Source organism: Podarcis muralis, chromosome 4 (genome assembly GCF_964188315.1).
Source record: "Podarcis muralis chromosome 4, rPodMur119.hap1.1, whole genome shotgun sequence".
In the NCBI taxonomy this organism is placed as follows: Eukaryota; Metazoa; Chordata; class Lepidosauria; order Squamata; family Lacertidae; genus Podarcis; species Podarcis muralis.
This window is the reverse complement of record NC_135658.1, coordinates 35,252,659-35,267,437: the sequence shown is the minus strand read 5'-3', so window position 1 is coordinate 35,267,437 and position 14,779 is coordinate 35,252,659. Positions and strand designations below refer to the sequence as shown.

Below are 14,779 nucleotides of genomic sequence, written 5' to 3'. Positions count from 1 at the left end.
ATCTTTTAAAATTGGACTCCTAAAAAATTTAGGGGACGGGGTCTTGCAGAGTATATGTTCACAAGAAATCACAGCAACTCGAACCCAGAGATGCTCTTTGGCTGGCAAAAATCTTTTTCTGCTCTTTCTGACCTACCATAAGAGTGTTGTTTGAGCAAAGTGACCAAAATATAATGAAGGCATTCCAGCTGCAGAAGACAGTTGCCCTCTTCTATATTTGTGTTAAGTACACATGCAAGAGGAACACCCAAGCTCCACTCCCCATCCGGATAAAGCCATTCCTGTCGCTCTCCATGAGTTGGAGGGCAAGCTTCACAAGTGGACCTTCCCCAGGCATTTTATTGCTCTGGGAAGTCACAGCTTCAAAATATGAAGAGAGACTGCAGGAGCATAGGAGGCTACTCCCTTAAGAAGATCTCCCTCAGCTGATAGGGCTTATGTTAGCTCTAACCCCCTGCCCCGTCCAGCCTTGCATGTTCACTTATGATTGAGTATAGAATGCCTAAAGAGGTCCTTTGCACAAATACTTTTCAAGACCTTTCAGTGGCCGACTAGAGCCTATATGCTACAGCCTGAGACAAAACAAGATGTGATGAAAAATACCACTGAGGTACTGGAAGCCTGTTACATGAGATCATGTTGATTTCTTTTCAACTGCCTCGTATTATTTTTCATTCTATATTTTAGAGTTAGACTTCAAATCTCTCTGAACTGCTAATTCCATCAGTGACTTTATGCCTTCATTTATATCACCCATCTTCATTCAGCATGCACACTCTAATTCTCATTGGTGGCTTATTATTTGTTGTTACTTCTTATGCATATGTTTTGTAGAAGTGATGCTTGTGGGCATCCGCTCCTACTTGCATTTGGCAGCCCTGTGGTATTATAGTAAAATGGCTCATGTTCAATTCCTGTTAGTTCCTAAAGAAACTCGCCGTGTCCCTGCCAGACCAAGAACATCTCCCAGCCCTGGTTTAACAACAACCAAGCCTAGTAAGTGGTTCATTATTTTGCGTTTCTGCTCAATTATATTCAGTATGTGATTACTACTAAGAACTATTTAACATATAGAGGTGCTTCATGAATATCTACTCAGGGAAAAGTCTTCAAAATAAATGCCATAATAATAATAATAATAATAATAATAATAATAATAATAATAATAATAAATAATTTATTTATTTATTTGTACCCCGCCCTCCCCGGCTGGAGCTGGGTTCAGGGCGGCTAACATCACAAAACTAAAACAGTATACAAAAAACATAAAAACAGGCAATAAATTAAAATACATCTTAAAATTAGTTCAGAGCAAATTAAAATCTGGACAGATGGCAGTCCACGGGTAAAATTGAGAGTGGTTAATATTCTCCAGGGCCAACTGTTACCACTGGTCTTATAAAGGACTTGTGAGCAGGCTAGGAGGCTTTTTCAATGCTTGTTCTTACACAGAAAGAAAAGAATCAGACTGAACCCCAACCAAAGGTCTGGTGGAACAGCTCCGTCTTGCAGACCCTGCAGAAAGATGTCAAATCCCGCAGGGCCCTGGTCTCTTGTGAGAGAGCGTTTCACCAGGCTGGGGCCATGGCCAAAAAGGCCTGGCTCTGGTCTAGGCCAGTCTAATCTCCCTGGGGCCTGGGATCTTCAGGGTGTTATTATTTGCAGACCTTAAGGTCCTCCGTGGGGCATACCAGGAGAGGTGGTCCCCGATCACTGAAATTTACTAGCATCTTAAAATACAGGGGAAATCTGTTTAAATTTTATTTTTTATTCCTTTTACTTTCTTGCCAAATGGGACTTTCTCCTACCCCATACATAAAAATACCATATATACACCAAATATATACACAGGTGAACACCTTTCCCCATAACAGTCCTGCTTGTATTTTGAAATCTCCTAGAGTGGCCCTTTTAGCGATACCATCTGTACATGAGGTCAGATGATGTATTAGTTTGCCAGAAGGCCTTCCTGGTAACAGCATCCCAATTGTGGAACACCCTCCTTGCTTTGGTTCTGTTGAGGCTAACACTGTCCATCTTTTGGTGCCAACTGAAGACCTTCTGAATACGCAGACCTTCTGAATCTGAAGACCTTTGGTGCCCTTCTGAATACGTACATTGATATTCCTCACTGATACACAGTGATCACTGTATTTTTCTATTGTAATGGATTAGTTTGACGGTTTCAACTGTATCATATTTTATTGTATTCTATGTCGTTGTTAACAGCCCTGAGATCATCTATGATGAAGGGAGCGATATGGATTTTAAGAATAAAAATAAAAACTTTATAAAACAAAGAACAATTACAAAAACATTATAAAATATGTACATAAATAACAGCCATATACCTATATCTATGTTGAGTCTCTTAGCAGTTGGCATGCTCAACAGATAACACAATATCAAAGCACAGGATGAATCACTGCTTAGCAACCAGAACAATGTTTCCCCTTTCTAAACACACTTTTAGCCAACTGAACAAGTCATTTATCTTGTACTGCCTTCTGTAAACAACATTTCCATACATAATGTGCTATGTCTTTTATTCCGCCCATGTAGCCATTTTCTACTTCTAAGAGTCAGTGTTATTCAACCCAACAATGCAAGTTGTTGTCTGGCTTAAGCGACTTGCAGTAACAATTTGGATATTGGCCAAGTACAGTACAGATATTATGGGTTATAAGGGGGCCATGCACAACTTATTTTATAATTAGCATATCATTCTATATCTTGGTATCAATACACATTTGATTGACTTCCAGCTTTTCTTTCTGTGTGGGAAGGCCTTTTGTAGAAATCTGTTGTTGTTTTTTTAATCTTCGGACTTTTGGATTACTTTAGAAACACCCACTACATGCATTTTAGATTCTCTGCTTGTTGAATAATTTTTTCTTCTTTTTAACCAGCAGTTAATAGTTAGCATTTGTCCTAAGGTAGTTCGTTAAGCACCCTTCTCTGCCAATAGATCTGTTGGAAATGCAGGGAGAAGGAGGCAGTAGCTGCAGTCATTAATGCAAGGATGGGAGAACCAATGGCTCTGACCAGTGGGTTTTTTTCTTTTCTTTTTTTAAAAAAGGCTTAGGGGTACTGTCATTTTGACTCAAGAAAATCACCATTTTAGAGTTCAAATTAGGAAAAATAAATACAGTAAATGGACAAAAGTACAAAGAACATGCATTACCTCATATTACACAGCTGACAGATCACAGTAACTTCACACATTAAATGCTCGCTTCCATCTGAGACTCGGGAAACACCATGACAAGAAATGAGGCTGCCATCAGGGGTAGCAATGGAACTGATGATTTACCGTGCTAGAGAATAAACTAAAATATTTTAATTTTTTAGTTTCTTCTCCCGTTAGATTCACAAAATGTTTAGGGGTATGCATACCCCTGCGTACCCCCAGGGAAAAAGCACTGGCTCTGACCATTGGCCATGCTGTCTGGGACATAGCTGCCAACGTTTCCCTTTTTTTAAGGGAAATTCCCTTATTCCGAATAGGATTCCTCGCAAGAAAAGGGAAAAGTTGACAGCTATGGTCTGGGGCTGATGGGAGTTCAACAACATGTGGAGAACCCCAGTTTCACCATTCCTGCCTTAATGGCACTCGCAAAAAAGGGCTGCAGCATGATATGCGGATCTGCTGCAAGGCTGGTTCAGCAATTTCCCAGCAATTCCATTTGTGAGGGAAAGCATTATTCTGTCTTGTGCAGTAGGCCAGAGCCCTTTCCTGAAAACATGCAAAAAGTAGCAGAGAAACGTAATGGGATCCAGACGAAAACTCAAAGGTGATAGTTTGTTGCGTCAAGAAGAAATAGGATGGTATAGATGCAGCTTTAATTCAACTTTTGTACCTTTCAGGTCAAAAAGGGAGTCGCCGTGTTCCACCCAAGCCTAAAACGTCACCCAGCCCAAAAACACCGCATACAAAACCAGGTAAGCACATCACTTCCAACAATTATTTTACATCAAAGTGTGTCTTTGGCCAAAACTGTGTCATTGAAACTTACTTTTGCAGTAGTTCACTGTTTATGAATGTATACAACTGTCGTATACTGAATCAAGCCATTGGTCCACCTAGCCCAGTATTCTCTGACTGGCAGCAGTTCTTTGGGAACCAAAGCAGAGGCTCTTTCTCATCCCCGGTACCTGATTTTGTTTTAACTGGAGATGCCAGGGATCGCACCTAGAGCCATATCCAAATGCATGCCCTAAAATCAAAGGCGGATCCCTGCTGGATCACACCACAGACCCATATACTCTAAAACATCCTGCTCTCACTGTGGCTGACCATATGCCTATGAGGAGCAAAACCTGAATGCATACGAACAGAAGCGGAGGCTGCTGGACAGATGGCCTATTTAGTCCAGCATCTGTTCTCACCATGGCCACCAAGATGCCTGTGGGAAACCCTCAAGCACCAGAGCACTGTCCTCACCTATGGTTTGAATCCTCATGACAGAGTGAGCTCCTCTTGCTCTTGTTGGAATTCTGCCCGGGTCAGAGGAATGTGCCACAGCGTAGGCACCGGCAGATATTCCTTGTCGACCTCCCCGCTGCGCCACTCTGCTGATAAGCAGGCGAGGTCTCGGCGATTCTTCTCAGATGTGTGAGAGGAACACACCGTTCTTCCTCTCTCCCCTTTGGTGTCCCCCAGGGAGGGGAAAGAAGCAGACAGAAAAACTATTTACATCTTTTATTTTCTGTCTCTCATATCAGTACAGAGAAACATGTCTGCACTCGACAACAGCAAGAAGAAACTCCACCCAAGTACATCCAGTACGGGTCATATGACACACACACTGAGCTAACATCCGGTGCTCAGTACAGAATGGACTGCCCCTTTGTTTCCATGGCAACAGTCACAAACATCCTGTCTGGCTTTGCAGCCACAAGCAGCTGACTGAGCTGCTGGAGCCTTTGCTGGCTGCAGCATTGGTGCTTTATGGTAACATACTCCCCCTAAAGTATCAATGCTTGCTGCGAGCAAAGCGTCATCCAGAGAAGAAAACAAACAGTTGTTATACTTATACTTATAACATTCCCCTGTTGTTTCAGTTCCACCCTTGGAACTACCCGCCACTGGTTTAACCAATGTACCTCTCTGGTTGTGTGACTTCGCATTACCTTGGTAAACAACTCTCTGTTGTGCCTTTGTCTCTGACTCAGACACAGCTTCAATCTGTCCTTGATCGTTTACAACAGCAACATATGCAAGGTTAGCAAACTCCTTTGAATACCTCTTGGGTGGTACACCCTTCGTTGCTCTCTCAGACCTACGTAAGAGTTGCTTCTCTTCTCTGCTTTCTGGTTCAGCCTTTGAACTCTCTGGAGAACCAATACTAAGCTTAATCAGTGGTTCATCCTTCTCTTCTGAGGGTCTAGTCATTATTTGAGATTTCCTCTCAATGACTGTTACAACTGAGCTGTCTGAGCTATCGCTGTCATCATCAGTACTACTGAACTCAATAAGATTAAACTCATCATCAGAATCATCAGAATCATCATCAGTATCATTCTCTGTGGGAAAAGTGTGAACAATCACTCTCTCCTGTTCAGGAGCACTCTCTAGAAATTTTGTGAGAATCACCTGACCAGATTCAGACAAAATTACTCTATAGAGACCTTTTTCATAACCCACAAAAATGCCTCTGGCATTCTTTATCCCACCTGGAGCTTCTGTTCTCACATGAGACCCGAAAACCTTAAAATAGGCAACAGAAGGTTTTCTATTAAACAGCTTCTCAAAAGGAGAACATCCCAACTCTGTTGAGACTTTTCTCAACCACACATGAAGATAGGACGTTAGCGACTCGGCCCAATATTCATGTGGTAAATGTGAACTCAGCAATTGCGCATGCATTCCCTTTTGCAATTCTTTGTTCACTTTTACACAGACACATTTCTTCCATGCTTCTTCAGAACTAGCAAGTTTGTGTCTTATCCCTTTTCCATCCAGGAACCTCTGGAAATCCTGTAACAGAAAAATTGGCTTGTCATCTGTGAAAAGACAATCAACGTTAGCATCATGCATACTTTTAACCTTGTCACAAAACTCCTGAAACTTTTCTAAAGTTTCCTGCGGTTTCTTCATCACATAAACCCAAGAATAATTAGTGTAACAATCAACACACAAAAGGTAATATTTTGCACCGCCTCTAGATGGTTCTAAAGGACCAATCACATCAGCATACACCCGCTGAAAAGCTCTGTCGACCTTGCTGGTCACCTTCCTGGTGCTCACTCTGGTCACACCTGCAAGAGAAATTTCGTTAGAATCAAAAGTATTACATTTCATGTAATCACTTTGATCAAAAGTCAACAAATACAGTCCATCTTTCTCTTTGGCAGTAAGAAACAGTTCTCCATCTTTGTAGATCTTGCATCTTTTAGCATCATAGTACAGTTTTAGTCCCTTCTTTGCAATCTGCGAAGCACTCAGCAGACTATATCTCAGTTCTGGAACCAGGTAAACATCGCTTATAGTCAAGTCCAGACTCTCAAGATACACAGTTCCAATTCCGGTCGCTTCCAGTTCTTGACCGTTGGCTTGTTTCACAGTGAAGCTTTGCTTCTTCAACGTCGAAAACAGTTGTCTGTGTGGGCAGAGATGCTTTGTTGCACCCGTGTCGATTATGAATGCGTTCCCAACATCTGGCGTGGTTCCTTTCGCCATCATAGCCTTTGCAGGTTTCACCTCGCACTTGGTACGGCTTTTGCTTGATGCCTCAGGCTTTGCTGAGCTGTTCTTGGCTCCTTTTGACTGTCGCGGCTTCCTACAGTTCCGCTGTAGATGCCCAGTCTGTCCACAATTATGGCATCGGACGGCGCTCAATGCTACAGCATGCTCTCCAGTAGCATTAGCAGTGGGAAGATTTGAACTCTGTTCTTGCCTCCCCCTGTCCTTCACTTCCAGTGCAGCAAGTCTGTCGTGTTCGTTCAGGACCACCGCACACACTCTCTCCGCGGTTAACTGAGCCGCCGGTAGCGAACCAAGCTGACTGGCAACGGATTTGTAAGTCCGATTCAGGCTGTTTATCATCATGAAGCAAAACACTTCTTCCTGTAGACGAAAATTGCGTTCCACCATCTGTTGACGCAAAAACTTCATTTCTGTCAGGTGCGCTTGAACATCTCCATCAGGCGCTAATCTCAGATTGGTCAATTTCTCAAAATACAGCAACGCTGAAGAACCTGCATCTCTCTGATGCGTTGTACGCAGCGTATCCCAAACCTCTTGCGCATGTTCCAAATGCTGAATATGCACCAATTGATCATCTGAGACGCACAGGATTATAGCAGTCCTAGCCTTCACATTCTGTGACTCCCAAGCACGCGTTGGTGCTGCAGGAATGGGGTTCTCAATCACCCCAAACAGTCTCTGATTCTGCAACAGGGCCTTCATCTTTACAGACCAAGATGAATAATTGTCATTGGTCAGGAGGGGTGGAGAAGGCAGGCCTCCCCCCTTCTTAGCATCCATTTTGAGTCCTTGCATTGACTCTGAAACACAAGCCTCTAAAATCCAATAGCTGGCTTGTTTACTTCCTTTGCACCTGGCAGCTCTGACACTGGCTGCGTTGGAAAGTCCCTTCCACCAGTTCGTGAGGACCTAGTCATAACAAAACTTTGTTTTCGCCTCTCTGAGGCATAGACTGACTGTCCAGCCCTCTCGAAGTAACTTTCCAGTCCTCCTTCACTGAAGGACGTCGCTTAGCAACAGTGCATATCTTTCCTCGGACAGGAAACCACAAAAATGCTTGGCATGCAGGCCTCTTCTAAGTTGGAGCTGCTTTCCCACACACGCTCTCCGTGAAGCAGAGAATGAATCAATCTGCATTCACACTTTTAAGCCCTTATAAAATCTCATACCTTGGGCATCGGCTTGGCTGTCAGCTTCTTCTGGTCAGCTTCTGGCTGCAGAGAATCAGCCTCTCACAACAGGCTTCCATGGAGCAATGGAGGACAGTTCACCAGCCTCTCATGCAGATGTCCGATGAATCGCAACCATCCTCTGCTACCACTGTTGGAATTCTGCCCGGGTCAGAGGAATGTGCCACAGCGTAGGCACCGGCAGATATTCCTTGTCGACCTCCCCGCTGCGCCACTCTGCTGATAAGCAGGCGAGGTCTCGGCGATTCTTCTCAGATGTGTGAGAGGAACACACCGTTCTTCCTCTCTCCCCTTTGGTGTCCCCCAGGGAGGGGAAAGAAGCAGACAGAAAAACTATTTACATCTTTTATTTTCTGTCTCTCATATCAGTACAGAGAAACATGTCTGCACTCGACAACAGCAAGAAGAAACTCCACCCAAGTACATCCAGTACGGGTCATATGACACACACACTGAGCTAACATCCGGTGCTCAGTACAGAATGGACTGCCCCTTTGTTTCCATGGCAACAGTCACAAACATCCTGTCTGGCTTTGCAGCCACAAGCAGCTGACTGAGCTGCTGGAGCCTTTGCTGGCTGCAGCATTGGTGCTTTATGGTAACAGCTCTGTCCTAGCTTCTGCCAACCTAGCAGTTCAAAACCATAACAATGCGAGTAGATAAATAGGTACTGCTGCACCGGGAAGGTAAATGGCGTTTCCGTGCGCTCTGGCTTCTATCATGGTGTCCCATTGTGCCAGAAGCAGTTTAGTCATGCTGGCCAAATGACCTGGAAAGCTGTCTGTGGACAAACGCTGGCTCCCTTGGCCTGAAGCAAAGTGAGCGCCGTACCCCATAGTCAAATTCGACTGGACTTAACTGTCCAGGGGTCCTTTACCTTTACCTTTTTACTGCTGCACTCATGGAAGATAAGGCTATTGGTGGCTAGTTGCCAGTTTCTGGACATGCCTGGTTCTTCTCATAATCTATTTCCAAATGGATTTCCACGGTAAGCTGACTTCAAAATGTCAGTTTATGTTGGGGTGTGAGGGGTGATGGCAAATGTGATATGAGCCATCCAAAATTCTGCTGAGTCATTGTATATGTCACTGAACCAGGTGGTAAGTTTCTTTTTTATATGGATATGTATAACACATCATGGCATGACAGAGGGTTAAATTCAGTGGTGTTTTGGATCCCTTTCACCTTTTTTTAATAACTGTTTTTCTAATGCGTAGACCCATACAATAAACCTCATTGGTTTTGTCACAGGACTAATGCAAGATCATTTCTCGTCGGTTAAGATTTAGAGCTTAATTTGATTTATAGCTCACAACAAAGGATAAGGTGCATGGGCAGAGTGCTTTTTACTTTACCACTGAGGGACAACCACCAGTTCTGATTCATCTGGAATTAGTACTGTGATGGGCTTGCAGGGCAGGATGTGGTTTCTAATGAGGCTTGGAATGTTTCAGAGATGATGTGGTTAAAATTGAGAGATGGAAAGTAGAGGGTATTTAATGCTAAAGGCTTTTGTTGCTATAATTCAGCTCTCCTTTTCTGTGGATTGTTTGAATGGAATGTGACCGTACAATATTTACATCTTATATTAAAGCATTTCATTTTCTAGCACATTTGTCTTTTAAAGAAGCTTTGTGTATATAAAAAGATTTCCTGGTGAGGTTTGAAATAATGTTGAAATGCAGTGGAGCTGATTTACATTCTGTGGAGACTGGAATTATAAATAGTGTCACTTTTTCCACTATATAGTAGTCTGAAGAAGGCAGCTCTTGAGCATCCTCCTTCAAAAGAAGCATTTGTTTCAATACATTAGACATATGAGAGTGTTTATTTTCTGAGGCAATTGACTTTCCAAAAAGAAGGCTAAGGCACCAAGAGCTATCAAAATACAATGGTGGGAATCAAGCCCTGGCTTTAAGAACGAAACTCTCCTGTCTGTTGGGAACAAATGGTTCCTGTCGACACAAGTCCCTTGTACAGTGCTATCTTCTGTTCCCTACAGTATCAAAGTTAAGGATATATCTTCTGAGATATCTTGGGCAACTACTCAAGCGTTTTATTTATTTGGGATGCTTGAACACCCTTAGAACTCTCCTGTCAGAACTTATTCTCAATGTGGGAAAGTTGGGATGGGGAAGATGAGTGGTTGAGGACATGGGAGCTGGCACATACACCCTACTTTTACAGAGTTAACGCCCTCTCACATGTGGCTGTATGCCTCAAAGGAGCTTTAAAGAGCTCCTGATGTGTGTTTAAGTATTCTGCTTGCAAAGAGAGCAGGAATTACAGTTTCTTTGGGATAAGGTAGAATTGAAAACACAAATTTAGAGCACATGATTTCACCCAAAGAGTCCTGGGAATTGTAGTTTCCTCCTCAGAGTTACTGTATTGGCCTGAATATAAGCCGCACCCAGACATAAGGCACACCTTTAAAATTGGAGGGAGGGAGAAAAAAAGAAGAAAATACCTGAATATAAGCCGCACCCAGACATAAGGCACACCTTTAAAATTGGAGGGAGGGAGAAAAAAAGAAGAAAATACCTGAATATAAGCCGCACCCAGACATAAGGCACACCTTTAAAATTGGAGGGGGGAGAGAAAAAGAAAAAAATACCTGAATATAAGCTGCTCCATTCCTCGCTGCTCCTGGCTGCATACTGCGGGGGGGGGGGGATTTGTGCTGCGTTGCCAGCGGCCTTTCCCCTTCCTCACTCTCTCCGGCCTTGGGGGAGAGGGCGGGGACTACACACGGGGTGGGCACCACTTTGCCCCTCTCCTGGCTCTGTTTGCCCCATGCTCCCGACTGCATACTGTAAGGTCGCGAATGTAAGCCGCACTTTAACTTTTCACGTGGGAAAAAAGTGAGGCTTGTATTCAGGCCAATACAGTACAATTAGCAGCACCTATGGGCTTGCCCTGCCGCTGCTGCCACTCCCTCCACCACCATATCTGCCACTGCCGACACTGCCCACTCTGCTGGCACCACACACCTTGCTGCATCCGCCTCTGGGGAAGACGTGGTGCCACAATCAGTGTCAATTCCAGGCAAGATTGCACTGCTTTGGGGTAAGATTTTGTGTGCTCCACAATATCTCATGTGATTTCAGACAAGATCTCACCCTAGAGGGACATGATCTCTCCCGAAATCAGTGATGATGGTGACACTGCTTCTGCACTACTAGCAGAGGAGGCTGGGCAGGCAGGAAGCACAGGGGGGGGGGGCTGCCTCAGCAGCTCCTGCCACCTGAGGCAGTGGGCTCATCCTGCCTAATGGCTGAGCAGGCTCTGGCAGCATCCTTAACAAACAACTCTTCACGTGATTCTTTGGGATAAGGAAATGCTCCTTGGATGTGCTTTAAATGTATGGTGTATCTGCCAGAGAGTCCACAGCAAATTTACTGTCTCACGTTAGGAGGAGAAAACAACTTGCAGAAATAATTAAGCAACCATCCTAATTTTGCTCTCATTAAAAATCATGGTAAGAATTGTTTTAACAATGAGAACATTTATCTCAGTGCTGGTGGTCTTTCCATTTCGCTGGAGGCTTTAATCAGATGCAGGGCAGCCATCTATCAGAGATGCCATGACTCACATATCTTCTAAGAACAAAATATAATTCCCCCCTTTCAAAATATAGTTTTATTCAGGGGCAAATTTATGCAGACTTAATTACTGATCAATTGGCTGAAACAACTGGCATACAAACAAGTGGCTGAGATTTCCTAAGAGGAGGAACTCGCCAATTTTAATGTATTCTTGAGTTCATGTCCTAATTTATGTTCTTCAAACAGGATCAGGTTTGTTTTCTTTTTGTTATTGCTTTCTTAATGTTATTAAAAGCAAAGCTGTCTTTTCTTTAAAGTTTGTGAATATATCAGATTCAGTGTTCTTTTTTTATCCAGATATATTTACTTTGCCTGTGGAAGGACAGACACAAGCTTTGTTGTACAGACACACAAATTTCTGTTCCAGGAAAACATTAAAAAGTATAACACTCCTGGTTATTTTTTCAGTTCGAAAGGAAATGCAGCCTGTTCCTTCCAAATCTAAAATCTCTTCAACCACAGACACACCACAGACTGGACCTGGTAAATAACTTTTACATCTGAACATCTTAAATGATCCAGTTTAAGAGATGGAATATGATATGAAAAGCTTTCTTTTAATTTCATTGTTGTAAAGAAGCAGATATTCATTAAGGCAGGATAAATGTTAAACTCCTTGGAAACAGTGACCGCAAAGCTGTCAAGCTCAACGTATATGTTTATGCAAAATTTCCTCAAATAGCCCATGCTTTTCAGGATAGGGAGTTAGGGAAAAAAAGTTGGGGTAGTTCAAATGAAGCTGAAAGGGAAAGTCTGGAAGGTCAATCATTTCAGAAGCTTAGTGGCTATTTCAAAAGCACCATTGTGGCTCAGTCAATAGGGTCAGATAAAATCTCTACCTCCAATTAGAATGGGCACAAACAAGTGCCCAAAAATTCCTATGTGGTTAAAGAACATAGTGTTATAAAAGTCATAAAAGGCAAGAAAACTTCATCTGTGAAATAATGTCATGCCAGAGCCAGTGTGGTGTAGTGGTTAAGAGCGGTAGACTCCTAATCTGGGGAACTGGGTTCGCATCTCCGCTCTTCCACATGCATCTGCTGGGTGGACTTGGGCTAGTCACACTTCTCTGAAGTCTCTCAGCCCCACTCACCTCACAGAGTGTTGTGGGGGAGGAAGGGAAAGGAGAACGTTAGCCACTTTGAGACTCCTTCGGGTAGTGATAAAGCGGGATCCAAACTTCCTCTTCTTCTTCTTCTTCTTCTTCTTCTTCTTCTTCTTCTTCTTCTTCTTCTAAATAAGAAAGAGGGTGAGGGGAATCTGGCAAAACAAATATGTGACCAATACGGAAAATCCAAAGTGCTTAATAATAATAATAATAATAATAATAATAATAATAATAATAATATATTATTTATACCCCACCCATCTGGCTGGGTTTCCCCAGCCACTCTGGGTGGCTTCCAACAAAATATTAAAATACAGTAGTCTATTAAACATTAAAAGCTTCCCTAAATATATGAAAACAAACTATTACAAAAACACATCACAAGTAAAAACTTTCAGAGAGCAAGAAGGTAAGGACCATTACAGCAGTAACTGGTGAAGTAGTTCACTTGTGGGACCTGACAGAGGCTATTGGTTGGCAGTGTGGGGAAAAGAGAGCCTATCTTTGCCAATAATCATTGAGCCATATGGAAGCGGGAAGCAGTTCAGCCAGCACTGTGCAAACCTGCTGTTGTTGTTGACTAACTAGCAGCCTTCTGGTGTTGGAATGGGCTGCTGTTGCCAGCCAATCTGTAACTTCATGCTTGCAAAGTGGTGACTGAATCATCTGCCACCTTCATTATCATTGCCCTACAATCGCTGTTGTTAAATTTCTATCCTGCCTTTCCTCCAAGAAACCCAAGGTTGCATAAATGTCTCTCTTCCCCATTCTGTCCTAACGACAACCCTGTGAGATACAATAGGCTGAGAGACAGTGACTGGCCCAAAAGTCACCCAGTGAGCTTCAAGGGTAAGTGTGGATTTGAATGCTGGTCTCCCTGGTCCTAGCCAAAAGCTTATCCAGTCATGGCAGCAGAAGATTCCCATCAGAGAATCATTTCATTAGGCACTGCTTATGGCAACGGCTTTAAATGGATTCTCAAGGAAGACAGTCAAATAGCAAAGAAAACAAATGGTTTTATGCTCAGAAGTACCATTCTGTTCAGTGGGGCTTACACCTGGGTTAGTGAGCTTAGCATTGCAGCCTAAATAAATTATTTGCATCAGTACTCTCCGCAATGTTGCCTAGGGCAGTGTTTCCCAACCTTTTTTGGGCAAAGGCACACTTGTTTCATGAAAAAAATCTCGAGGCACACCACCATGCCAGATGGGGAAAGGTCACTTTTTACTTATGTAAAAAAAAAAAAAAAAATAGTAACAGCATAGAAGGTAATGGTTAGGCTAGCATCCCTCTTCCAAATATGCTAGGTTTTTATTTGCAGGGACTGTTCTACATGGGAAAGCATTCAGCACTGTCATTCTCCCATCTGCCATCTGAATTGGTACTATTCTGGGTCAACTTACTCTGCTGCATGTGTAGATGAAAATGGCACCAAGTGTGGGGGAGGGGGCAGAACAGGTTTCAGATACAGGATATTAAGCATACACGTACTTCAGATTGAACTGGTTGCTTGCTTTGCAAGTTTTCATTTCCCAAATGACTGCCTTGGCAAGCGCAATACCTACCAGGCTCAACGCCGGTCTCGCGCTGCCGCTTCCCGCGCTCTCAAGGACCCGGGAGGAGGATGGCGTGAAGGGAATCCTGAAGGCGCGAAAACCTCGTGCATGCGCAGGCCTTCCGCCTGCGACAGCCCAGTAGGCCGGCCGAAGCGAGCGGCGATGGGATGTGGGAGGGAGCTCGCTCACCGCCCCGCGTGTGCCTAGGTGGGGCACGTTACAGCCCCGTGACGTCAGTGCCACGCAGGCAGCCAGGCAGGCAGACGGCGAGAGCCCCGCGCTGGGCGGCCTTTCCTCGCCGCCGCCGCCCCGCCTCTTGCCGCCCAACTCACCCGCCTCCCTCCAGGCAACATCTCGCGGCACACCAGGCAACGTCTCGCGGCACACTAGTGTGCCGCGGAACACCGGTTGGGAAACACTGGCCTAGGGAAGTGACGGAGCCATATCATGCAATCTAGCCTATTGCCGAATCCTGACTAAACTCCAACCCGAATATAAATCAAGGGCATTTCTTCAGCACACCAAAATCTTTTTTATATAAATATGTAGCTTTTTCCTTTCAAACTACAGTTTAATAAAAGTCTCAGTCGAGAAAATTCTGCTATCTTACA

General features: G+C 43.8%; 1 protein-coding gene across 1 annotated transcript in view; it reads left to right on the top strand.

Annotated features, from left to right (window-relative positions):
• Nucleotides 1-14,779, top strand: part of ABI3BP (ABI family member 3 binding protein) — a 135,306-nt gene that overhangs the window by 88,242 nt on the left and 32,285 nt on the right. The window contains exons 31-33 of the mRNA XM_077927179.1: nt 922-996; nt 3,868-3,942; nt 11,913-11,987. Of these exons, the coding sequence (XP_077783305.1) occupies nt 922-996; nt 3,868-3,942; nt 11,913-11,987 (225 nt within the window). The remainder of the gene's footprint in view (nt 1-921; nt 997-3,867; nt 3,943-11,912; nt 11,988-14,779) is intronic.